At 50.1% G+C, this 26,288-nt stretch overlaps 1 protein-coding gene across 2 annotated transcripts; it reads right to left on the bottom strand.

The window, feature by feature from the left end:
- Positions 1–601: 601 nt before the first annotated feature.
- FAM166C (family with sequence similarity 166 member C) lies at positions 602–25,863 on the bottom strand. Of its 2 annotated transcripts, none has more exons than XM_053383846.1 (4): positions 25,700–25,863; positions 22,545–22,818; positions 16,651–16,763; positions 602–952 (listed from the first exon to the last, which is right to left on the bottom strand). In XM_053383846.1, the coding sequence occupies exons 1-4, from the start codon at positions 25,771–25,773 to the stop codon at positions 808–810; spliced, it is 606 nt and encodes a 201-aa protein (XP_053239821.1). In that variant the 5' UTR covers positions 25,774–25,863; the 3' UTR covers positions 602–807. The 2 variants fall into 2 exon arrangements, with proteins under 2 accessions (XP_053239821.1, XP_053239822.1); XM_053383847.1 differs by lacking the exon at positions 602–952 and adding an exon at positions 14,148–15,165.
- Positions 25,864–26,288: the final 425 nt, after the last annotated feature.

The following is a 26,288-nucleotide window of genomic DNA, read 5'->3' as shown; positions in this document are numbered from 1 at the left end:
GCCTGGTTAGCCCCCATAATTAAATACAATATACTCCCATAGAGAGGGATGTGGGTGGCGCTGTGGGTTAAACCACAGAGCCTAGGACTTGCTGATCAGAAGGTCGGCTGTTCGAATCCCCGCGACGGGGTGAGCTCCCGTTGCTCGGTCCCTGCTCCTGCCAACCCAGCAGTTCGAAAGCATGTCAAAGTGCAAGTAGATAAACAGGCACCACTCCGGCAGGAAGGTAAACGGCGTTTCCGTGCACTGCTCTGGTTTGCTAGAAGCGGCTTAGTCATGCTGGCCACATGCCCCGGAAGCTGTACGTCGGCTCCCTCGGCCCAGAAAGTGAGATGAGCGCCGCAACCCCAGAGTTGGTCACGACTGCACCTAATGGTCAGGGGTACCTTTACTTTTAAGCAAAAGCGAGGCTTTCCGGGATCAAATCAGAAACCGGGACGGCTTCTGTAATTCCAGGGCTGTCCCTGGAAAACAGGGGCACTTGGAGGGTCTGGCATCTTCTGCGAGTCAATCCCGCAGTTCGGCTATTTGCCGTGTCCGGGATTTTGTGCAATGCAAGCAACACAGCAGACCGTACAAAAATTGAGGCTCGCATAGCGTGTCTGAGGGATGGCGGGTGGGGGAATTTAATCACAGGGCTATGCCCCAGAAGTTCATTTTTTATGGAATGCAACTTCCCCCAGGTATTCCGGGGGCAACATGATATGGCAGGACAGGAAGATAAAACCCAGTTCTTGTGATCTCCCGTTGCCCGGCTCTGACGTCCGTCCCGAAAAAGGCTGACAACGGCGCCGTGGCGGTCTCTGCTCAGGCCCTGTATTCGAAATAGCTGTCTCGGACTTCTCTCTCTTGCGAGGTCACCCTCTTCCCCGAGGGGAAAGTCTGGTATGTCCGCAGGTTCTCCGGAGACACGCGATGGAGGTGCCACAATGTTTTGGCGCTCAGCGGCGGGCTGGAGGTCAAGGGGAGAACAAGCACACAATGGGAGAAATGGGTTACATGGCTGATGGCTGAGAGTTGAATGCAGAAGGGATAATAATAATGATAAATAAAAATAATAATAAAATTTTATTTATATCCCGCCTTCCCCAGCCGAAGCCGGGCTCAGAGCGGCTAACAACAATAAAAGTGACACAGCATTCTAAAATCAATTCATTCTAAAATCAATTCAGAATCAGATTGATGGCAACCATTGGGCTAGAGTTCTGTGAGGATTGCCGAAGGAGGGGGTCAGACTGTGCCCTGGCCAAAGGCCTGGTGGAACAGCTCTGTCTTGCAGGCCCTGCGGAAAGATGGCGCTCTTCAGAATTTGGCGCCCTGGCGCCCTGCACCACTAGTCTCTATGGATAAGACGCCCCTGCTGGTTGGCCTCTGTTGTCTTCTCCTTCCGATAGGGAACCTAAAAAAGGACTCTATGTGGGCTCTTGGATACCCCATAAAGGAAAAATGAGCAGTTTTTTCTCATAACAATGGGAATCCCAGATAAGAACTTCATCTGTGCCCCTGGAGGTTATGGTGGAATATTCATTCCAGCCTTGGATTTTTCGTTTTTGCATACCTATATCACTCATGTTAAGAAAGACCAACACACATACACAAACACACACACACAATTGGGGTGGGGCGGGGAAAACGGTCAACATCCCCATAAGAAAACTGTGATTTTTCTAACAAAGTAAATAAATCAACCTTTCTATTGACAGCATGCCCTCTTTAATACCATAGTAGTTTAGGATGCCTCTTTGCTAGAGATTATCAGAGTCTGCAGAAATCAAACTTTTTCATAGCATTTCGATTCATAACTTGGAAAAGATTTATTGAGGAAGGATTGCCTAAAGCTGCCCTGAGTTCCCTTGGCGGTATAAATGCAAAGAAATACTAATAAAGAACAGTTTCCATAGGGAGAAAACAAAACGTGCCACAGAAGTTCTCGTTCTCAAATTGAAAAGCAGGACGTAAATACCTGAAATAAATCTTGTATGCTCTGAAAAAAAGAAAAGAAAGAAAGAAGGACTCCAGTTGGAGCTCCCTAAACTTCAGGGCACTTAAAATTAAGGCTGGGGACCACACAATGTACAACTGGATTCAAAATGGTTTATCAGGCTAATGAGCTCAAGCTGCAGATGGGTAAGTCTGCCAACTTCTGTTTCGGTTTCTCATTCCGTCTTAAATTCACCTCTTCACACTGCCGCCACAGTCTGCAATTATCTTTAAAAGTATTCACAAGCATCTGCCATCATTTAAGCCTGCATTTCTCCTTACATGCAAGTCTTTCGGAGTATTTTTGCACAATATGCAAGCGATCTCTCCAAATAAAATGCATTATTGTATGTTATTTTTTGCGAATATATACACATCTTTATGGGGGGGGGACGTTCCCCAAATATGCTTCTGTGCATGCTCTAGTTATCTCCCGCTTGGACTGCTGCAATGCGCTCTACGTGGGGCTACCTTTGAAGGTGACCCGGAAACTACAACTAATCCAGAATGCGGCAGCTAGACTGGTGACTGGGGACGGCCGCCGAGACCACATAACACCGGTCCTGAGAGATCTGCATTGGCTCCCAGTATGTTTCTGAGCACAATTCAAAGTGTTGGTGCTGACCTTGAAAGCCCTAAACGGCCTCGGTCTTGTATACCTGAAGGAGCATCTCCACCCCCATCGTTCAGCCTGGACACTGAGGTCCAGTGCTGAGGGCCTTCTCCGTAGTGGCGCCCACCCTGTGGAACGCCCTCCCATCAGATGTCAAAGAGAAAAACAACTACCAAACTTTTAGGAGACATCTGAAGACAGCCCTGTTTAGGGAAGCTTTTAATGTTTAATAGGTTATTGAATTTTAGTGTTTTGTTGGAAGCCACCCAGAGTGGCTGGGGAAACCCAGCTAGATGGATGGGGTATAAATAAATTATTATTATTATTATTATTATTATTATTATTATTATTATTATTTAATTATCTTGGCTGGAGAACTGCCCTGCAAAACTGGGAGAGTGGAAATGTCAAAGGATGGCTGTATCTTGGGGCTGTGTCTTGTTGTGGAAAGCGTGGAACAGATAGGATCACGTTAAAATGTGAATTTCTCCCTCTTTCCTGTTTGCCAAACAAGAAGCAAAATACAAACGCAATCCAATAAACAAAACAGACAAGCCGAATTTCCTAAGAACAGCTCACATTTCACCAGCCAGAGAAAAACAAACACCTTCTACCTTTTCCTTTGCTTCGCTCGTCTGCTATTGATCCGCACGTCTTGCCTCTTCCCAACTCTGACCGCGTCTTCCAGATGGAATTAAAGGGGTCCAGGCAGGCCCCTTTAATTCCAGTCTCTTCTCTTATAGATCCAAACCTACAGACACAACTGTTTGGGGCTGCCTTTCTGATCTGTTTTGCTTTCCTGAAAATTGCTTTTCAGAACCTGCTTTGTGCATGAACGCTTCTGGCTCAGAGAAGGCTTTTTTTTCGTTTTTAGAGAAGAAGAGTGGAGAAAAAGGGTCTGCATTTGCCTCTGCGGGTGGGAGAAAGGACAGTGCAAGGACACAAGATATAGCCTGCAGACAGACCCTCTGTGGAACTTGGCCAGTGGAGAGGTTGCAGAGCACAGCTGGGATATTTTGTTAATAATAATAATAATAATTTTATTATTTATACCCCGTCCATCTGTCTCGAGAGACAACAGAGTGCAATCCCAGGAGTTAAACTGCTATAGAATCACAGCACCTGCTGTGGCTGCAGAGAACGTTAACTCACAGCTGCTGTCTCCCATGTTCTTTTTGCTGCAGTTGCAGCACCACAAGTGACTTCCCCGGGTGCAAGCCTGGAGGGCCTGGGCTGCCCAGATGGCAAGACCCCCCCTCCCCCTCAGCCTGGCTGATGTGCTCCAAAGGAAAGCAGAGCAAGATGTTTGGCACCAGCTTGGCTGCAGGAATTGCCGGAAGCAGGCGTACAGGGCGCCATCCAACCGCCTTAGGGACTCCACGCCAGATTTCTGTAGGGCAGGGACGTCCAGCTCCTGAGAGACTGCGATCTACTCACGGAAAAAGAAACTGGCAGTGATCAGGTCAAAGTTGTTGAGCTTTTTTACAGCGCAGGTCTAAAATGTTGAGCTTTCTTTAGGGAGAAAAGGAATGAGTCGCTCCCCAAAAGAACGATCAAGGAAAAAACAGCCTCACAGCGAAAACTATTTTTTAAATTGCAACTCATTACCAAACTTAAAACCATGGAGAGACCTGGTCTGAACAAAGACATTGGATTCTTATCTCATTATACATGACAAAGCCATTTTTCACCTTCTCACCCCTTGCTTTTTCCTGTAAGACCTATTGCAGTCGTTAGAGTCGTCAACAGGCTCATCACAGCTATCTGCCAATCACCCATTCCCACCACCCTTCTGAGTAATACCCCTCCCCACCTTCTCACTATATAGAAGGATCTGGCAACTTCTGTTTCAGTGTATCTGAAGAAGTGTGCATGCACACGAAAGCTCATACCAAGAACTAACTTAGTTGGTCTTTAAGGTGCTACTGAAAGAAAAAATTTTTTTTTTGTTCTGACTATGGCAGACCAACACGGCTACCTATCTGTAGCGAAAACTATGTATTTCCGTTCTAATGATCATGTGCTGTTGCAGGAATTTATGTACAGGTTGGGGGGGTTGCCCCTCCAGCAGATATCCTGCACATGCAGCCCACTACCAAAACCAGCACAATCACTTTTGTGACTTTTGTGATTTGTCCCTACAAAACACTTCATCACAGTTTCTTCCTATCTATTCAAAGGGCCTCTGCTGCACGATATCAGATGCTGCACTGATCAATGTCTCTATGTACTGGCTCACTGGGAAAACTTCAGAAATTCCTATAGACATGTGAGCTCAGCTCCTCAGCAGCCCCTCTGCCTGAGGGATAATCCCTGGCATCCCGATACCTGAGTGCCAGACAGGTAGCCACTCCAGAAATAACAAACCCAGATGAAGACAAAAGGGTGCGATTAACTTGGCTGGGAAACAGGGAAATGTAAATATCTCTTTTGTTCTACTTGATGGGTGTTTGGTGGAGGGCAAGGGGAACCATGGGGCAGGGTCTAGGATGCTCAGATTCCTGCCACCAGACCTCCCCTTTCATGATATAACCATGATGTATTAGTGATGTGGGGACCACAGTGCCTAGGACTTGCCGATCGTATGGTCGGCGGTTCAAATCTCCGCGGCGGGGTGAGCTCCCGTCTTTCGGTCCCAGCTCCTGCCCACCTAGCAGTTCGAAAGCACCCTTAAAGTGCAAGTAGATAAATAGGTACCGCTTTATAGCGGGAAGGTAAACGGCGTTCCGTGTGCTGCGCTGGTGCAGGCTTGCCAGAGCAGCGATGTCACACTGGCCATGTGACCCGGAAGTGTCTGCGGACGGCGCCGGCTCCCGGCCTCTAGAGTGAGATGAGCGCACAACCCTAGAGTCTGTCAAGACTGGCCCGTACGGGCAAGGGTACCTTTACCTTTACCTTTATTAGTGATGTAGTTTGGGGGGGTGTAACATGGGGATTAGCAGCTAATAAAAGTTGGGGTTCTCTTTTGTTCGGGGCTTCCACCTTGTTTCACCTGGTGGCAGGTGGGAGTCCTGTCGCAACAATCTTCAATCAAGACCAAGCCTACTGGCTGCTGTTTTGCTCTGGTATTCCTGGCTGGTGTCCTTGCTTTTTGCCCAAAGAGCCCTCAGATTTCTCCGTTAACAGTGCGAATGGAGGACAGGCTGAGGGGGAAGGGCAGGATCCTCTTTCCCACCGCAAAGGTAAAAGAGCCAGCGATCAACTCAAACCTCCCAGGGATCGACCAGTTGATCGCGGTCAACCGGTGGGACATCCCTTGCTGTAGGGTTTGCCTCTGAGCCTTTTCGTCTCCCAAAGATATCCCGCAAGGCAGCAAAGGTTTAGGTTCAGAGTTTTCCTTCTTCTGCATGGGCCAATTTTCCCAGGTGAATGAGCCCCATCTGATGAGCAGTGATTGCAGGCGGGAGTATCCTCCAGCCGTCTGACTTCAGGGCTCCCTCCATGGTTTCTCAAGGCAGGCAAGCGGCAACAGCAGCTGTCAGTCAGTGTAGACAATATTGAGTTTCATGGACCAACAGCCGGACCCGGTATAAAACAGCTTCTTATGATCTTAAGGCAATGTGGCTGAGGAAGGGTGCCTGGACGGATGGGCCGTTTAAAGGGTTAAGTAATTAATTAAAACTATCTACAGCTCACCCTTCAACAATAACGGACACAAGGGTGGGGCACAGAATCCAAAGCCACCACCCTAATTATAAAATACAGTGGTGCCCCGCAAGACGAATGCCTCGCAAGACGGAAAACCCGCTAGACGAAAGGGTTTTCCGTTTTGGAGGTGCTTCGCAAAACAAATTTCCTATGGGCTTGCTTCGCAATTCGAGTTCCTGCAGGTTTTTTCCCCTTTCCCCCCCTTTTTCCCAAGCCGCTAAGCCGCTTATCAGCTGATCCGCTAAGCCGCTTAACAGCTGATCGCTAAGCCGCTTGACAGCTGATCGCTAAGCCGCTTAACAGCTGATCCGCTAAGCCGCTTAACAGCTGATCGCTAAGCCGCTTATCAGCTGATCTGCTAAGCCGCTTATCAGCTGATCCGCTAAGCCCGCTAAGCCGCTAATAGCGCTAATCCGCTAATCCGCTAATGGGCTTGCTTCGCAAGACGAAAAAACCGCAAGACGCGGAACGGATTATTTTCGTCTTGTGAGGCACCACTGTATTACTGCTATCAACCCATGTGCCATTCTCTGTGATATGTGCAGAATCTGTGTGTCACCAGTTGGTGGCTGAAGCAAAGCCACACTGGAGCATCAATGCTGCCCCTCCCACAGGGGTTGGTCACTAGGCACACATAACTGCGCACTAATAAAAGCTTGAGGACGCAGAAGAAAAGCTTGAGGACGCAGTGTGGTGGAACTGCCACGCTGAGCCACCGGAGGGCAGTCACGAAGCACAAGACGGTTCAGAGTGCAAATCAGCAGGTCGCATCCAGAAGTCATTCTCACAGCAGTGGCCACAGGGAGAAGCGTTGTGGTCAAAGCCAGCAACGGAAGACTCACACAAAAAACTCAAAAGGCGCTCTCTTCCCTGTTTAGTTGTTTAGTCGTGTCCGCCTCTTCGTGACCCCCTGGACCAGAGCATGCCAGGCCCTCCTGTCTTCCACTGCCTCCCACAGTTTGGTCAAACTCAAGCTGGTAGCTTCGAGCACACTGCCCAACCATCTCGTCCTCTGTCATCCCCTTCTCCTTGTGCCCTCCATCTTTCCCAACATCAGGGTCTTTTCCAGGGAGTCTTCTCTTCTCATGAGGTGGCCAAAGTCTTGGAGCCTCAGCTTCAGGATCTGTCCTTCCAGGGAGCACTCAGGGCTGATTTCCTTCAGAATGGAGAGGTTTGATCTTCTTGCAGTCCATGGGACTCTCAAGAGTCTCCTCCAGCACCATAATTCAAAAGCATCCATTCTTTGGCGATCAGCCTTCTTTATGGTCCAGCTCTCACTTCCATAAATCACTACAGGGAAAACCAATGTCCATGGGGTCACGAAAAGTCGGACACGACTGATGGCTCTGCTCTGTCTCCAAAGCCGGAGTCAGCAGTGCTTCTGAAACCACATTACTGGAAACCCTTGGAGAGGAGAGGTCTGCTCTTGTGTTCACAATCTGTTTGTGGGTTTCCCAGAGGCATCTGACTGGCAGGAGTGAGACAGGATGTTGGGTTAGGTGGGCCCCCATTGGCCTCACCCAGCTACAGGGCTCTTCTGATCTTCCCTCTTTTGCTCACCTACCATTCGAGAGGAGCACATCTCCTCACCCCAAGACAGCAGGCAAAATGACAGCTACGTTTATTGGCCGCAGAAGCCCGAGAAACGCTGCCCTCTCCGGATTACGGAGACCCAAAAATGCACAGCTCGTTTCCTGCCAGCACAAATCCACAAGGGTAACCTATGTTCTCTGGCAGAGCAACATGCCCTAGAAAATGTTTCTGAGAGCCAATCATTCATGAGTAATGCCAGCCTGCCCCAGAGAGGTCGCTTTGCAACAGCAGGCTGACTGGCAATACTGAATGTGTCATTTAGCTCTCCCAGACAGGCACATAAAATAGGCATTAGTTTTTTGGGAGCAGGGGGCGGTTTACAAGCAAGGAATGTTTGTGCCACTGGCACATCGTGCTCTCATAATGCCAGCCTGCTGTTTTGGCACAGCCGTTCGGTTCAGGATTGCCAGTGCTTTCTCCGGCAGGGTTTGGTTAAACCTTCAACAGCTGTGTGACATAAACGCTGCTCTTTGTAGCGACAGAGCAGCGAGACAAGCGGTACCCTACTCAGTTTCCCCCAGCAGCTGCCACAGGAGCGGTGCCAGAAAATAAAGTTGCTACGATTATTTAATGATTTGTCAAATTTGCATACTGCCATGATCTCAGGGCAGTATGTTCGCACCATAAAATTACGATAGAGAAAACACAAAAATACATGATAAGAAATAAGAACAGAGACAAACCAATAGCCACAACACATATAAAAGGGCACCGGATGTCAACCAGCCAAAGGCCTGATTGGAGAGGAGCATTTTTGCCACGCTCTGGATGTCTTGTGGAAGAGGCACACAAAGAAGGGCCTCAGAAGATGATCTCAGGGTCCAGGTTGACAATCCTTGGTCAGATTAACAACCCAGAGAGGTCCCCCCCCCTCTCCTAACAATGGAACTCGTGAAGCTGAATGTGGGGAGATTGAGAACGGATAAATTGAAGGACTTCTTCAAGCAACACATAACCTATGGAACTCCCTGCCTCAGGAGGGAGTGATGGCCACCAACCTTTCAAAGAGGACAAATTCATGGAGGAGAAAGCTTTCAAGGGCTCCTAGCCACAATAGCTCTGCTCTGCCTCCAAAGTTAAAGGCGGCAAGGCCACTTGCTGGAATCCTTCTTTTGCGTTTCCTGCTTTGGGGCATCTGCCTGGCCACTGTAAGAACAGGAGGCTGGACTAGGTGGGCTCCCACTGGCCTGATGCAGCAGGACTCTTCCGATGTTCTTAACCTTTGTCATTGCACTGCAATAACCGTCTCCTTGCACCCGAGGCAATAGGCTTTGTTTCTGTTAGGATATAGTTCTGTTCTACCTTAAAAGGAACAGGCAAGACTGTGGTGTCACATGCCTGTTTACTTCCAGCACAGGCTTGCTGGGAACTTCCGTTTGTATATTGCTTTTGCTACATTGCTGTTTTGCTGGACACAAAGGGAAGCAGACATGTTTTCCTTTGTTCCTGAACTATGCTGAATTGTTGTTCAGTTGTTTAGTTGTTTCCGACTCTTTGTGACCCCCTGGACCAGAGCATGCCAGGCACTCCTGTCTTCCACAGCCCCCCGCAGTTTGGTCAAACTCATGCTGGTAGCTTCAAGAACACTGTCCAGCCATCTCGTCCTCTGTCATCCCCTTCTCCTTGTGCCCTCCATCTTTCCCAACATCAGGGTCTTTTCCAGGGAGTCTTCTCTTCTCATGAGATGGCCAAAGTCTTGGAGCCTCAGCTTCAGGATCTGTCCTTCCAGTGAGCACTCAGGGCTGATTTCCTTCAGAATGGATCGGTTGGATCTTCTTGCAGTCCATGGGACTCTCAAGAGTCTCCTCCAGCACCAGAATTCAAAAGCATCAATTCTTCGGCGATCAGCCTTCTTTATGGGCCACTTTCGTTGTGAGAAGTTACTCACTCTGCTGATTAGAGCGTGCCAATTCTCTAAACGTCTCTGAGGCTTCTGTCACTGAGTGATGCTGTACCGGGAACCAGAGTTCGCCCGACTGCCGGCCGGTGGCTGGAGCCAGCTGGGGGCCTGCCAAATGCCCCTGTCTCCTGGACACATCCCAACATCCCTGGCAACCCACAAGCCCTGGGCTATGAAACCTTCCCAGTTTGCCTTTCCAAAGCCGAGAGAGACCCCTGCCCGCCATCTGCTGGGCCAAAGGCTTTGGTGTCGGAGCACAAAGTACAGAAAGCCATGCGCCGGTCAATGAATGGCACAGGTGTTTGCCAAGGGCGGGTCCTGGAACGCTCAGAGCTGACCTGCTGCACATTGAGGCACCGACAGCGATGAGAAGCACCCACTCCATCTTCCATAAGTGCACCTATCTCAGAGGCCTCGGCTGCTTGCCTTTATTTGCTGAAGCGGGGGCCTTCAAGTCAGCAGGCCTCTCCGACACTTGACGCCAAGTGCACTTGCACAGTCACTTGTATTCTGACGAGTGGCACCTGGAGAACTCAGCTGGATAGAGTGTGGTGCAGATAATGGCAAGGTTGCAGGTTCGATCCCCGTGTGCGACAGCTGCATAGTCCTGCGTTGCAAGGGGTTGGACTAGATCAGGCACGTCCAACTCTCTAGTGACTGTGATCTGCTCCCAGTATAATAAAACTGGCAGTGATCTATCCATTGTCACTGCCCATTGTTGTGGAGCTTTTTTGGGAGGGGAGAGTGAGCTGTTGTTGAGCTTTTTTGGGGGAGGGCACCATCGTTATTCAGTTTTTTCGGGGGGAAGGTGTTGTTACCATAGCTGTTCAGCGTTATGGAATAAAATCGATAGCCAAACAGTCCGCTGAACCTCCCTCCTTCCCACCCTCCGACGCTGACGCAGGGAAAACAACCTTGCAAAACTGCGCCGGCGATGGGACATAGCGCCAGGGGCACGTAGCGATCGCTTTCTTTTTCTCTTTCTCCTTCTGTGATGGAACTCCTACTTGGGGACTTCCCTGGCTTTTTTCTGGCCCATGTAGGACCAGTCTGGATAGTTAGCCTTGGTGAAGACTTCACATTTTCATCCCCAAAAAAGTTTTCGAGTTTCTGCTGAAATGAGGCTGCATTTTAATGTTGTATTTTAATCTCGTTTTAAAGTTGTATTTTAATCATTTTGTATCTGGTGTTAGCCGCCTTGAGCCCGGTCTTGGCTGGGGAGGGCAGGGTATAAATAAATTTTATTATTATTATTAACTGAGATTCAGAAGCATTGCTGTCTGCAACTGTGGAGGCAGAGAAGAGCCATCAAAGGTAGTATTCATTGGTAGTCCTCTCCACCTCCATGGATTTGCCTAATGCTCTTCTAAAGCCATCTAAGTTGGTGGCTGAAATATACTTGGAGTCGAGAGTGGATTTCATGCTCTTTATTCAGCTCATAGTGGTGAGGAGGAATGGAAGTTCCCCCAGAATGTCTGCTTTGTATACCTTATTTACAAAATAGGCCCACGTGATTGGCTAATTCCGGGATTCTCCTATAGGCCAATTAGGTTGTGGATTCACTTCCCCCTGGAGCTGGATTGGGTGGCTCCTGCAGACCAATCAGACTGCTGCATTCTGAATCCTATTGTTCTAGGACCAATCGGACTGCTGTATTTTGGATCCTATTCAACTCAGTACATAACAGTGGCCATCACTGTCTCCTGTGGCAGAGAGTTCCACTGTTCCACTATGCGCTGAGTGAAGAAGTGCACAGCATCTTGGAGGACAAAGGCCACTTTTACAGAGCATTTATCACATGGAGAATGCCGTAGGGCTCAGGGAAAGCGCCAAGGCCAGAGGTCTTCACTGCTTGTTTTGCCGTTTGCGCAGGATCACTCACTACCTTGTCTTTTCAGGCCACCCTCCTTAAATAAGGACACACACAGAGAAGGAAGCTGTTGCTGGCAAAGTCTGGTGAGCTTTATTCAAAGCAGTGCAAGGAGATAAGCCGGGAGCAGGAGGGGGAATGGATTTTTAAACAGGCTTTTGTAATTCTTTTAGACTTACACGAATCAGCTTCAGGTTATGAATGAAAATGACATGCACGGGGGTTCAGGAAACAGACTATCGTCTCAGAGAGGAATGCATGACAAATACAAATGAGGAGAGTGTCCTGAGAGCAAGAAGCCTCCTCAAAGAGACGTGGACATTTCTTCGTATCGACCAGGGAATCTTTACTTGCTAACTCAAAAGACTTGCACACCACCTACGGCTGTTCTCCCACAACTGTTCGCCCGCCCACTCCCAGTGGGTACAACAAAACCACACCGTAATTTTAATCAGATTACATTCACAATGAATTACAAAGATACAATTGGAATAAAAACCGTAAATGCTGCCTTCGAACAATGCATTCAAGCACAACACACAGCTGAGAGCCGAACTACATTTTCTAGGGGTGGCCTAGAAGCATCTCAAAACAAAGTTGATGGGGGGGGGGAGAAGACTCTGTTCCCTGCTGCAAACGGAAGCAAGATGAGAAAGTGAGGGACTCCCAGATCCAGTGTTATGAGGGGTTAGGCTGAAAGTCTAGGCTCCCTTCTGATTCCTGGAATAAGTCAAGCTAGCTTTCCGGTGAGATGATGGGGCGTCAAGGGGAACAAAGGAAGGGGCTCTATGCGAGATGGCAAATGGGTGAAGCCACTGGAAAGACCAAGACAGAGTTGAGAGCAGAGGGTCTGAAGTGATGTGAGCGATAAGCAAAGAACCAAGCTGCAAACCGAGAGAGACAGAGCCGTGCTTGATTTCTGCTGAAACCCAAGGCTGTGTTCATGGGAGAAGCAAGACCTTCCCGGGGTGTGAATTCTGGGAGCCCTTCCGTCGTAGGCTTGGGTTGTATACATGTGTAAATAAGCCTAAGAATAATAATAATTTATTATTTGTACCCCACCCATCTGGCTGGGTCTCCCCAGCCACTCTGGGCAGCTTCTAACAAAGATTAAAAATACATTAAAATGTTGCACGTTAAAAGCTTCCCTAAAGAGGGCTGCCTTCAGATGTCTTCTAGATGTCAGGTAGTTGTTTATCTCTTTGACATCTGGTGGGAGGGTGTTCCACAGGGCGGGAGGCACCACCGAGAAGGCCCTCTGCCTGGTTCCCTGTAGCTTTGCTTCTCGCAGTGAGGGAACCACCAGAAGGCCCTCGGTGCTGGACCTCAATGTCTGGGCTGAACGATGGGGGTGGAGACGCTCCTTCAGGTATACTGGACCGAGGCCGTTTAGGGCTTTCAAGGTCAGCACCAACACTTTGAATTGTGCTCAGAAACGTACTGGGAGCCAATGTAGGTCTTTCAAGACCAGTGTTATGTGGTCTCGGCGGCCGCTCCCAGTCACCAGTCTAGCTGCCGCGTTTTGGATTAGTTGTAGTTTCCGGGTCACCTTCAAAGGTAGCCCCACGTAGAGCGCATTGCAGTAGTCCAAGCAGGAAATAACTATATATCCTACAGTCTCTGCTGTGCCTCATTCCAAAGGAAACACGGACCCTGGACAAGCGTCAGAACTACAGATCCATCACCTATGATCTCAAGGGATTAAATGTGGGGGCATTTGAATGGTGTGTTTGTGTGTGGGTGTTTAAATAAAATAAAGTGACAGAAATTTTTCAGGAAAGCCAGCATTGTGTGTTGAGGGAGCTGAGCTAGAAGCCATGAGCTGGCCCGCTTTAATCTAAAAAGCCACCTACTTAAGATCAAGTAAGGTGGGTTAAAGGTAAAGGGACCCCTGACCATTAGGTCCAGTCGTGGCCGACTCTGGGGTTGCGGCGCTCATCTCACTTTATTGGCCGAGGGAGCTGGCGTACAGCTTCTGGGTCATGTGGCCAGCATGACTAAGCCGCTTCTGGCGAACCAGAGCAGCGCACGGAAACGCCGTTTACCTTCCCGCCGGAGCGGTACCTATTTATCTACTTGCACTTTGACGTGCTTTCGAACTGCTAGGTTGGCAGGAGCAGGGACTGAGCAACGGGAGCTCACCCCGTCGCGGGGATTTGAACCGCCGACCTTCTGATCGGCAAGTCCTAGGCTCTGTGGTTTAGACCACAGCACCGTGCATTAACACCTTTTAAGCACAAGTCGAGAGGCGGGATTTCTCTGTTTCAGTTCACTGCTTTGGCGAAAGGGGAATCCCATTCTGCTTCAATTATTGTGTGCACAGAACCAAGAGGACGGCATTATTCTAGGTCGGTGAGCCCGGATCATGACGCTTGAATAAGTGGTGCGAGATGCAGAGGGAAAGGATCTCAGCTCAGGGACAGGACACCTGCTGTTCATGCAGAAGGTCCCAGAGGGCTTAGGAGAGATTTTGCCCTGACCGAGACCCTGGAGGACTGCTGCCTGTCGGAGGAGATGTAGCTGAGATGATGGCCCATTAACGTAGCTTCATACTGATGCTTTGGTTGCAAATCCTGCACTGCAGGGGGTTGGACTAGATGGCCTCTGGAGGTCCCTTCCAACTCTACAATTCCATGATTCTGTCATGGACTGGTTGTACGCAGAGGAACGGTTGGAGGAATCAGCTGGGAAATGATGGGTGGTTAGAGGGAGAAGGAGGAGAAGGCTGGAAGAGGAGGTGTTGGAAGCAGGAAAGGCAACAGGGCTTAGTGAGCTGGGAGAGTCTGTGGCAGACAGAAGTCCGGAATCAGAGGCAGAAGATGAAGCAGAAGAGGGAGGCCGAGAAGCAGAGATGAGTCAGGCTGGTGAAGAGTCGCGGGGGTCTCCCCTTCCTGCTGCGACAGGGTCTCCTTCCCGCTTCTCTCCCAGAACCAGAAGCGGTATGAAGAGGGCAGAGAAGTCAGCTTCACGCAGGCACAGTCTCTGATTGCTTGGGGAAAACCCTGGAGAGGACAGGGACTTTCAGTTTCAGCAACTGATCCATGGGCAAGACCTACCAGGGAGGAGCTGCTATGCTCATTAGGCCTGTCACTCAGCCAGGTCAGATCATGTTCTTGCTAATAAAGAGCGAACTCCCACTTGAACGGTGTGATTTCCTGCCAGCTCTCTCCAGACAGATCCTGTGTTCCAGGCTGCACTCCTATGACTCCCTGCCCCATGCCAATCTTTATGTACTTTTTTTTTATCAGCCTTCTCTTCTCCTAATTAATCTGCCTCTCTCTCTTACACACACTCACACACAGGCGCACACATTGCCCCTCCATGGTTTCCAAGCGTAAACATCTCCGGGAAGCCCCGGGTTGCTTCATCCACCACTAATGGAAAGCCGCCATTTCTCCGTTGGAGAGATCCAGACCAGGGTTAAGCAGCAGTCTCAAGGGCAGGACAGGAGATGTGGGGGAAGGAGGAGGGTCTTCCTGGAGATCAGAGGGAAGAATTCAGGGTGGGCGGGAGGGCCGTAGGACGTTTTGCTTTGTGAAAAGAGCTAAGAGGGATCAAGACCTATGGCGAAACGAAGAATAAAATTACATCCCAAACAAGAACAACAGCAAAAAATGAAATGGAACAAAACACCCCGCTTCCAAAATGAAAATAGGGACCGCCATCGCTTCCTCCCCACACTTGAAAGCCTCTTAAGGAGTTGGTTCCTTCCATGAGAGGTGGCAGGATTCGAACCAGACATTTGCAGCTGTATAAAGCAGTGCCAGGGAGCAAGGAGTGCCTGCTGCCAGTTGATCTCAGCCGGAAGGATCCTTTTGTGAAAGAGGTTCATTAAGACTATGGGGTTCTGGGCCAGCCCTGAAGGTCTTTTGTTGATCTGTCAGTTTGCATTTCCTAGTGCAGAAAGTATTGATCTGATGTGTAGAGATCTTTCCTATTCTAATTGATTCAAGAGGGTTCTGGAAGCTTCTCTGTGTGAAAGAAACAAGCAGAAGGTTCCTGATGTTTGGGTTATTCCTTCCGAGAAGATGAGTACAGCTGCCTTAAACTGGTCCTGCTATCTCTTCTGTCAAGGACATGCAGAAAGTATTGATCTGATGTGTAGAGATCTTTCCTATTCTAATTGATTCAAGAGGGTTCTGGAAGCTTCTCTGTGTGAAAGAAACAAGCAGAAGGTTCCTGATGTTTGGGTTATTCCTTCCGAGAAGATGAGTACAGCTGCCTTAAACTGGTCCTGCTATCTCTTCTGTCAAGGACATGCTGACTATAATACAGTCATACCTCATGTTATGTTCGCTTCATGTTACGTTCTTTCAGATTACGTCCCGTAAGTACCGGAAAGGGTTACTTCCGGGTTTCGCCGCTCACGCATGCGCAGAAGCGCAAAATGACGTCACGTGCATGCGCAGAAGCGGTGAATCGCAACCTGCGCATGCACAGATACGCCGCTGCGGGTTGCGCTCTTTTCATGTTGCAAACAGGCCTCTGGAACGAATCCCATTCGCAACCACAGGTACCACTGTAGCAAGGCCAGAAGGAGCCTGGGTTTCACTTTCTCTATCTCTCTTCCTTCTGGTGTGGTGTTCTGTACACAGTATGCTTAGTGTTAAGGTTTAGACTTATTATAAGTTATTGTAAGTTTAAGTCTGCTGCAACCGGATTTCTTATGGACAGGGCCAATCCTGAATGTATTGGATTTGTGACCATTATGTTCATTTGCCTTTAGCAGCAGTAAAGCTCTACTGGATGAAATACAATGGCCTCTGGTCTATTTTTGGGAAATCCTGCAAAGTGCTTAAGTTTTTGCTCTGCTAACTATGCACTGGAGTTCGGCTGTGGATCACTACTGAGTAGAAATTCCATGACGCTGTTTACATCCTCTGAGAAACCTCCGTTTCAGTGGAAGTTAGGTCGTATGTGAACCTAGAACACCCTTTTTTTCCAAAGGAAATCACCTGAGCTACGCAAAAGGGTTCCCTTATATGAGCGTATGGTGGTAAACAGAGGCCTCCCCAAGCCACCCTGACTCTTGCCGACTAGACTCACAGGTCGAGAGGGTGAGGGTACTTGTCCTTCTCCTTCACGGGGATCACGAAATACGGAACGCGGTGCACCGTCCCGGTCTTGTCCATGTAATGCTCGCGATGCATCTGAGCAAGCTGCAGGTGAAACACCAACAGGTTATAAGGGTCAGGCCACGGGCGAGAGACTGAATTAATCTGCAACCAGGATAATAATAACAGTAACAATAATAATAAAATGTTATTTATACCCCGCCCTCCCCAGCCAAGACTGGGCTCAGGGCGGCTAACACCAAATATAAGAAAAATTGATTGAAATGCAGCTTAAAAATTGAGATTAAAATACAACATTAAAACATTACAATGCAGCCTCATTTCAGTGGAAACTATCCTTCTTTGCTTATTCCAGGCAGCCAGATCCAAGACCGGTGGGCTGTGATGGGTGCTTCTGAGCGATGTGCCTGTGGTCAGTCAGGACACGGGTGGCACCGGGTAGTCTGTCGGCCAGCAGACAGGTGGTCCTCTTTTTAGGCTAGGTGGGCATCAACTAGACAGCAATGTTTGCTTCCTTCCTGCTCCCCCATCTTTTCCCGCAGGCAAAGCCAGCTTTGCATAATCTGCTGCGTCACGGACAAATGAGATAGTCCGTTAAAACACAAGAGCATGCAGATGCATTAAAATCAAAGGAACAACCAGATGTTTTCTGATTTGCTGTACGAAAGGGGAAAAGGCTGCTGGAAACACCCTCTATGGTCTTTTGAATCTTCCTCTGCAATTGGTTGTGAGAATTTGGTTTCAGCAGACAGAAATGAGCTCTGCTCAGCTTTTGTCTCAGCTGCTGAGGTGTTGGGGGCATTCTGGTGGCTTTGAAGTTGTGGAAAAACCTGCTGGCACTGATGGAGCTGTTAGGGAGTGTGTGAGAGAAGGAAGCAGCACTGCATTTCAGGCGGATGGCGTAAATGGATTTGTGCGCACAAGGGAGGGAAATGTGAAGCAGGTGAGCGACTGAAGCAGAATAGGGAACGTGCAGTTGCATGCCACCCCAGGCTCCGAGTGGCGTAAGATTCCAGGGGTTTGTGATTCCTTTTGGAATGAGGCTTACGGGAGACTTTGGTGCCTTTAGGATCTATGGTTTATTTGCACATAGCTACAACTTGAGGAGACTCTTGAGAGTCCCATGGACTGCAAGAAGATCCAACCTCTCCATTCTTCAGGAAATCAGCCCTGAGTGCTCACTGGAAGGACAGATCCTGAAGCTGAGGCTCCAAGACTTTGGCCACCTCATGAGAAGAGAAGACTCCCTGGAAAAGACCCTGATGATGGGGAAGATGGAGGGCACAAGGAGAAGGGGATGACAGAGGATGAGATGGTGTTCTCGAAGCCACCAGCATGAGTTTGACCAAACTGCGGGAGGCAGTGGAAGACAGGAGTGCCTGGCATGCTCTGGTCCAGGGGGTCACGAAGAGGAGGACACGACTAAACGACTAAACAACAACAACCTGAGCCTACGATGGAGGGGCTCACAGCATTAACACCCCAAAAGGGTCTTGTTTCTCTCATAGCTGAGGCCTTGGATTCAAACGTTACTCTGACACTATAATAATAAAATAAAATAAAATAAAATAAAACAATTAATAATTAATAATTAATAATTAATAATACCCTGCCCATCTGGCTGGGCTTCCCCAGCCACTCTGGGCGGCTTCCAACAAAATATTAAAATACCGTAATACATCAAACATTAAAAGCTTCCCTAAACAGGGCTGCCTTCAGATGTCTTCTAAAAGTCTGGTAGTTGTTCTCTTTGACGTCTGGTGGGAGGGCGTTCCACAGGGCAGGCGCCACTACCGAGAAGGCCCTCTGCCTGGTTCCCTGTAACTTGGCTTCTCGCAGGGAGGGAACCGCCAGAAGGCCCTCGGTGCTGGATCTCAGTGTCCGGGCAGAACGGGGGTGGGGGGTGGAGACGCTTCTTCAGATATACAGGACATTCTCTCCAACTTGCTGTTTCCCCCTCACCACTGCAACTCTGAACCCTGGCTTTGTCCTTCTAACTAAGTGCAAATGGCCACCCCTTTGCTGTCTCGCACAGAGCACCTTTCCTTTGTTCCCCTTAATGGCCCATCACCCAGGCAATCACCTCATCAGGAAGCTGGCCTGGCTCAGCATACAGCCTGAAAGGCAAAACGGCCCTGGGAATTTTCAATGTTCACCACCTGTAATTCTGCAAAAAAGGGGGGTTAAGGGAAAAGGGGAGGTGGCACCCTTGAAAAGCAGGTCTCGGCTACAAAGGGTAGATATGCAAAAGTTCTTCAAGGGGAAGCATAACTCGGGGAGGGGTGATTGCAGGGCCGGATTTAGGTCTGATGAGGCCCTTAGCTCCTGAAGCTAATGGGGCCCATTATATGTCCAGCTGTCCTTTGCCAACAACAAATTGCCACTGTTTTTTGTGTTGAATATACAGTCATACCTCGAGTTGAAGCTTTGGGATAAGTATTTTTGGGTTTCGCGCTGCAGCGACCTGGAAGCAACGGAGTGCATTACTTCCGGGTTTCACCGCTCGCACATGCGCAGACTGTCAAAATGACGTCACACGCATGTGCGGAAGCGGCGAAAAGCAACCCACACATGCGCAGACGCGGGTTGCGTTCACTTCTGGATGCGAACGGGACTCCGGAACCAGAGGTATCACTGTATGCTATATGGTAATTTATGGACCTAATGGTTATCTAAAGCCACTTGCACATAACAAAATATGTATTTTATCAAAGTAATTGTTGAACTTATCTTATATATTGGAAATGCACATCTAGGTGTTTTTTCCCTTTAATTTTTTTTTGGGGTGGCCCCAAGGTAGTGGGGCCCTAAGCTATAGCTTGTTTAGCTTATACGTAAGTCTGGCACTGGGTGATTGGGAGAAGGAAATACAGCCTGCAAGGAAAGCGCCCCCTCCTGCTCCAGTCAAAATCACAGCTTTCCAAGGCCCCATTAAATTGTTCATCCCAGATGCTGAGCAGGAGGAGGGACCATCACTCCCAAACTGTGCAATGAGGTCGTTGTGACATGAGGTGACTGACAGGCAGGCTGCCCACTTATCAAACTTGGAATCATAGAGTAAGAAGGAGACCCAGGGGTTATCTAGCGCAAGCCTTGGCTACGCAGGAACTTGGACTATGTGACTGTGTGGAAATAAGGTTCTGGCCCAGCCTGGCTGGATCCACTTCCCCACTCACCTATCCAGACCAGCTCCGACAAATAAAAGGAAGATCTGAATAAACAGTGTCCGTTCTCAGCTCATTAATTCTGGCTACCCACTCTTCATTATTTATAGCTTGCGCAACTGCCGTGGACTTGCTTAACGCTGGGGAAAGGAGAAAGAGACTCTGCTCCGGGTTCGAGAGACAGAGATAATGAAGCTGAGCTTGGCACGGGGTGTGTGTGTGTGTCTGGCTCCTGGATTCCAGAAGGCGGCACGATCCACCAGCAGACTTTCCACAAATCCACCAGGACCACCCACACGCCCTCACTGCACAGCCGAGACGCAGCCCTTCGTTTGCTGTTGATTCCTTTGCAAACATGAAACGACAAGGAGCGACAAGCGAGAGAGGGCTCGGCGGGACTTCTTTCTGTGTTGTGTTTCTCTAGCCACAGGGGTGCGCTTGAAAGCACTTTTTAAAAAAACGCCCCAGTGTTTTCCCTATGAAAACCCACTCTTCACCGCTGAATCGGAGCAAACAGCAACCTGCAGAAAATTCCGAATTGCCGCTTGTTTCGGTGCAGCGTTAAAGAATGGGTTTTTGCGGGGAGGGTGCCGGGGCAAAAACACACACACAAACAAGAGCTTGGAGACAGATCTTTAAAGCGCAGACATGTGCCTAGAAAGCGCAGGGCAGAAGGTAATGGTGGATGAACCCATAGTCAGGGAGGGTGGATTGCTGGCCTCCAGGGGGTGCCAATGGCGAAGAGGAAGCTGGCCCAGGTGGGTCCTGGGTCTGATCCAGCGGGGCTCTTCTTAAGCGATCGAGTGGATCAGCTGGTCACGCCGTTTGCAAAGAGAGTTTGCAGGGGACCCTGGGGAAAAGTCCCTCGGAAGCTTATCAGGGGTTCCATGGGGATATGTTTTGGGTTGGGCTGCCATCAGTATGCCGATGACACCCAACTCTATCTGTTGATGGACGGCCATCCTGACTCGGCCCCAGACACACTGACCAGATGTCTGGAACCTGTGGCTGGATGGTTACGTGGGAGCCGGTTGAAGTTAAATCCTTTGAAGACAGAGGTCCTCTGGCTGGGACGGGACGATATGGGATTGGGGGGGCAACTCCCATCTCTTGCAGGGGCGCAATTAGTGCCAGCACCGTCCGTTAAAGAGTTTGGGTGTAATCTTCGACACCTCCTTTTCCATGGAGGCGCAGATTGCAGCTACAACTAAGGCGGCATTTTTCCATCTCCGCCAAGCTAAGCAGTTGGCTCCTTACCTCTCTCGCCCTGACCTGGTCACTGTGATCCACGCGACGGTCACCTCCAGACTGGATTACTGTAACTCGCTCTACATGGGGCTGCCCTTGAGACTGACCCAGAAACTCCAGCGGGTGCAGAATGCCGCGGCGAGACTCCTTATGGGGTCTTCGCTGCGAGACCACATTCATCCGGTGCTATACCAGCTGCACTGTCTCCCGGTGGAGTAAAGGATCAGGTTTAAGGTGCTGGTTTTAACCTTCAAAGCCCTATACAGCCTAGGACCCTCGTACCTACGGGACCGCCTCTCCTGGTATGCCTCACGGAGGACCTTACGGTCTTCAAACAAAAACATCTTGGAGGTCCCAGGCCACAGAGAGGTTAGGCTGGCCTCAAGCAGAGACAGGGCTTTTTCGGCTGTGGCTCCGATCTGGTGGAACGCTCTGTCCCAAGAGACTAGGGCCCTGCGGGACTTGACATCTTTCCGCAGGGCCTGCAAGACGGAGCTGTTCCACCTGGCCTTTGGCCAAGGCGCAGTCTGACCCCCTCCTTCGGCAATCCTCACAGAACTCTAGCCCAATAAAAAGGTAAAGGTACCCCTGCCCGTACGGGCCAGTCTTGCCAGACTCTAGGGTTGTGCGCCCATCTCACTCAAGAGGCCGGGGGCCAGCGCTGTCCGCAGACACTTCCAGGTCACGTGGCCAGCGTGACAAGCTGCATCTGGCGAGCCAGAGCCGCACACGGAAACGCCGTTTACCTTCCCGCTAGTAAGCGGTCCCTATTTATCTACTTGCACCCGGGGGTGCTTTCGAACTGCTAGGTTGGCAGGCGCTGGGACCGAAGGACGGGAGCGCACCCCGCCGCGGGGATTCGAACCGCCGACCATGCGATCGGCAAGTCCTAGGCGCTGAGGTTTTACCCACAGCGCCACCCGCGTCCCTCTTCTAGCCCAATGGTTGCCATTCATTTGATATGAACTGATTTTATAATGAATTGATTTTAGAATGCTGTATTATTTTACGTTTGTTAGCCGCTCTGAGCCCGGCTTTGGCTGGGGAGGGCGGGATATAAATAAAATTTATTATTATTATTATTATTATTATTATTATTATTATTATTATTATGTGAGCGGCACCGCCGATCTTCCCCAAATGAGGACCTGCCTGCCACAGCAATGTTCCCTGCAAGAGTGTGGGGTGTATTCTAGGGCACCGTCTCAGTTCACTACGGGTGAAACAAGAGGGCAAAAGGACTGGCGATACATCCGGTCATAATCCTCTGTGACAAGCAGAACATGAGACTCTGAATCTCAGGGCTGCGGGTTCGAGTCCCACGCTGGGCAAAAGATTTCTGCACGGCAGGGGGTCTCGATGGTGGTCCCCCCCCAACCCTACAATACTATGGTTTCCGGTGTGGGTTCAATGGCCACATGGGGTGACGGCGGGTCCAGACCTCCTGCCTTACCTTGTAGAACTCCTTCAGCTCCGCCGTGCGGTTGATGTCCAAATTGAAGCGAGTGTAGTTGGGGGTGTGCAGCCAGCGGTCCCACCCCCTGGCCCTCGCCCCAATCACCAGGCCGGGGTCAGGAGAGAAGAGGGTGGGGAACTGGCCCCCTTTGCAGTAGGGGCCGCCGCAGGTTTCCATGGCGGCACTTCGGAAATCTTGGAAGTACTTCATGGTGGCGTTGCCATAGGTATCCCCAAAGGAAAAGGCCACGTTGGGGACATGGCCGCGATACCTGGAAGGAGGGAAAGGTGGAAGGTGAGCGGAACTGGGGAAGAAGAGCCCAAACAATTGCCATCATCTCTCTTTTTTGAAAAATCACTTCTCCAGCTCTCCTAATAAGCGTAGCGCTTTGCAATCACCGCCACAACAACCACAAGTAATGATGCAGAATTGAAGGAAAGCACCATTTCCAATGCGGTAATCGGATCAATGCCATAACAGACAATTTCTATGCCTGGGGAAAGGATCTTTCTCCCTAGGGAAGAGGCAAGGAGGGGCAAACTAAGAACGACTGTGCACCCAGAAGGGGCTGTTGCCGATATTCCAAATGGCTGAACTCCTCAAAAGATACTGGTTTTTTTTTTGAAAATATGTATGTTATTGTGCCTGTCTGATATCAAGTGTCAGGGAGTTCCAAAGTTCCTGTGCTGCCACATTAAGGGACCTCAGAGCTGGGCGGGATCCCCAGAGGTCATCCAGCCCAACCCCGACTACAATGCGGACTAAACAAGGATGTGCCAAAGCGCAGCCAAGGTGCCTGCCTGATATCAAGTGGCAGGGAGTTCCAAAGTTCCTGTGCTGCCACACTAAGGAACCACAAGGCTGGGCGGGACCCTCAGAGGTCATCCAGCCCAACCCCCTGACTGCAATGCAGAATAAACAATGATGTTTTGAAGCTCAGCAAAGGTGCCTGCCTGATATCAAGCGGCAGGGAGTTCCAAAGTTCCTGTGCTGCCACATGAAGGAACCACAAGGCTGGGCAGCACCCCCAGAGGTCATCCAGCCGAACCCCAACTGCAATGCGGACTAAACAAGGGTGTACATAAGCACAGCGAAGGTGCCTGCCTGATATCAAGTGGCAGGGAGTTCCAAAGTTCCTGTGCTGCCACATTAAGGAACCTCAGAGCTGGGCGGTACCCCCAGAGGTCATCCAGCCCAACCCCGACTGCAATGTGGGCTAAACAAGGTTGTGCTGTAGCCTGCCTGATATCAAGTGGCAGGAAGTTCCAAAGTTCCTGTGCTGCCACACTAAGGAACCTCTGAGCTGTTTGGGACCCCCAGAGGTAATCCAGCCCAACCCCGACTGCAATGCGGACTAAAAAAAGATGTGCTGCCTGATATTAAGTGGCAGGGAGTTCCAGAGTTCCTGTGCTGCCACACTAAGGAGCCTCAGGGATCCCCAGAGGTCATCCAGCCCAACCCCGACTGCAATGCGGACTAAACAAGGATGTGCTGAAGCGCAGCAAAAGTGCCTGCCTGATATCAAGTGCCAGGGAGTTCCAAAGTCCCTCAGCCCAACCCCCTGCCTGCATTGTGGACTAAACAAGGATGTGCTGAAGCGCAGCGAAGGTGATATCAAGTGGCAGGGAGTTCCAAAGTTCCTGTGCTGCCACAGTAAGGAGCCTCAGGGACCCCCAGACGTCATCCAGCCCAGCCCCCCGACTGCAATGCGGACTAAACAATGATGTGCTGAAGCGCAGCGAAGGTGCATGCCTAATATCAAGTGGCAGGCAGTTCCAAAGTCCCTCAGCCCAACCCCGACTGCAATGCAGACCAAACAAGGATGTGCTGAAGAGCAGCCAAGGTGCCTGCCTGATATTAAGTGGCAGGGAGTTCCAAGGTTCCTGTGCTGCCACACTAAGGGACCTCAGAGCCTCAGGGACCCCCAGAGGTCATCCAGCCCAACCCCGACTGCAATGCGGACTAAACAAGGATGTGCTGAAGCGCAGCGAAAGTGCCTGCCTGATATCAAGTGCCAGGGAGTTCCAAAGTCCCTCAGCCCAACCCCCTGCCTGCATTGCGGACTAAACAAGGATGTGCTGAAGCGCAGCGAAGGTGCCTGCCTGATATCAAGTGGCAGGCAGTTCCAAAGTTCCTCAGCCCAACCCCGACTGCAATGCAGACCAAACAAGGATGTGCTGAAGAGCAGCCAAGGTGCCTGCCTGATATTAAGTGGCAGGGAGTTCCAAAGTTCCTGTGCTGCCACACTAAGGGACCTCAGAGCTGAGTGGGATCCCCAGAGGTCATCCAGCCCAACCCCGACTGCAATGCGGACTAAACAAGGATGTGCTGAAGCGCAGCGAAAGTGCCTGCCTGATATCAAGTGCCAGGGAGTTCCAAAGTCTCTCAGCCCAACCCCCTTCCTGCATTGCGGACTAAACAAGGATGTGCTGAAGCGCAGCGAAGGTGCCTGCCTGATATCAAGTGGCAGGCAGTTCCAAAGTTCCTCAGCCCAACCCCGACTACAATGCAGACCAAACAAGGATGTGCTGAAGAGCAGCCAAGGTGCCTGCCTGATATTAAGTGGCAGGGAGTTCCAAAGTTCCTGTGCTGCCACACTAAGGGACCTCAGAGCTGAGTGGGATCCCCAGAGGTCATCCAGCCCAACCCCGACTGCAATGCGGACTAAACAAGGATGTGCTGAAGCGCAGCGAAAGTGCCTGCCTGATATCAAGTGCCAGGGAGTTCCAAAGTCTCTCAGCCCAACCCCCTTCCTGCATTGCGGACTAAACAAGGATGTGCTGAAGCGCAGCGAAAGTGCCTGCCTGATATCAAGTGCCAGGGAGTTCCAAAGTCCCTCAGCCCAACCCCGACTGCAATGCAGACCAAACAAGGATGTGCTGAAGAGCAGCCAAGGTGCCTGCCTGATATCAAGTGTCAGGGAGTTCCAAAGTTCCTGTGCTGCCACATTAAGGAACCTCAGAGCTGGGCGGGAACCCCAGAGGTCATCCAGCCCAACCCCGACTGCAACGTGAGCGCCAAAGCCTTTTTCCTTTTCTTTCCCCGAAGAAGCAAGCAATTAATCAGCGTTTTCTTTCTCTCTATCTACCCCCCCAAAAAAAACTCTTTCCCCCCCCCGGTCCCCAAAAGGCGCCCCCGCCTCAGCGACCCACCCGGGCATGAGCCCCGGCGGCACGTAGGCCGCGTTGTACTGGGTCAGAAGGGTCCCGGCGCTGCGCGAAGCCATGGCCGCGCTGCTCCTTCGTCGGCCGGGCAGGGAGGCGGGGAGGCAGGCGAGGCGCCCAGGCGAGGCCGAGGCTTCAGGGAGGGCCGTAGGCCGCGGCGGTCACAAACCCGTCGCCATGGCAACGGGGAGGGAGGGGCGGGAGGCCGAGGAGCCGCGCAGGCGCAGAAGGGAGAGAAAGGCGCTCAAGAGTCACGGCTGGTTTCCCATTGAGAATTTTATTATTATTATTATTTTTATTATTATTATTATATGTGTGATATACTATTATAGTTTATCACATTGTTATTTATTGTTTGTAAGCTAATTTGGGATTCGTTTGAATAAAAAGCAGCACAGAAATACATTAAATCAAATCAATGTTATTATTATTATTATTATTATTATTATTATTATTGCTCTATTCGTGATATTCTATTATGGTTTATCACATTTTATTTATTGTTTGTAAGCCAATTTGGGATTCATTTGAATGAAAAGCAGAACAGAAATACAATAAATCAAATCAACTCAAATCA

The sequence above is a fragment of the Podarcis raffonei genome, chromosome 3 (assembly GCF_027172205.1).
Source record: "Podarcis raffonei isolate rPodRaf1 chromosome 3, rPodRaf1.pri, whole genome shotgun sequence".
NCBI lineage: Eukaryota > Metazoa > Chordata > Lepidosauria > Squamata > Lacertidae > Podarcis > Podarcis raffonei.
Note: the sequence above shows the minus strand (reverse complement) of the source record. Positions and strands in the feature narration are given on the sequence as shown.

Coding starts and splice junctions, on each gene's coding strand:
- FAM166C (XM_053383846.1), bottom strand. CDS start 25,773: ATGGCTTCGCGCAGCGCCGGGACCCTTCTGACCCAGTACAACGCGGCC. Junction 22,819..25,699: donor CCGCCGGGGCTCATGCCCGG/GTGGGTCGCTGA, acceptor CCCTCCTTCCAG/GTATCGCGGCCATGTCCCCA. Junction 953..16,650: donor TACCCTCACCCTCTCGACCT/GTGAGTCTAGTC, acceptor CTTGACCTCCAG/CCCGCCGCTGAGCGCCAAAA.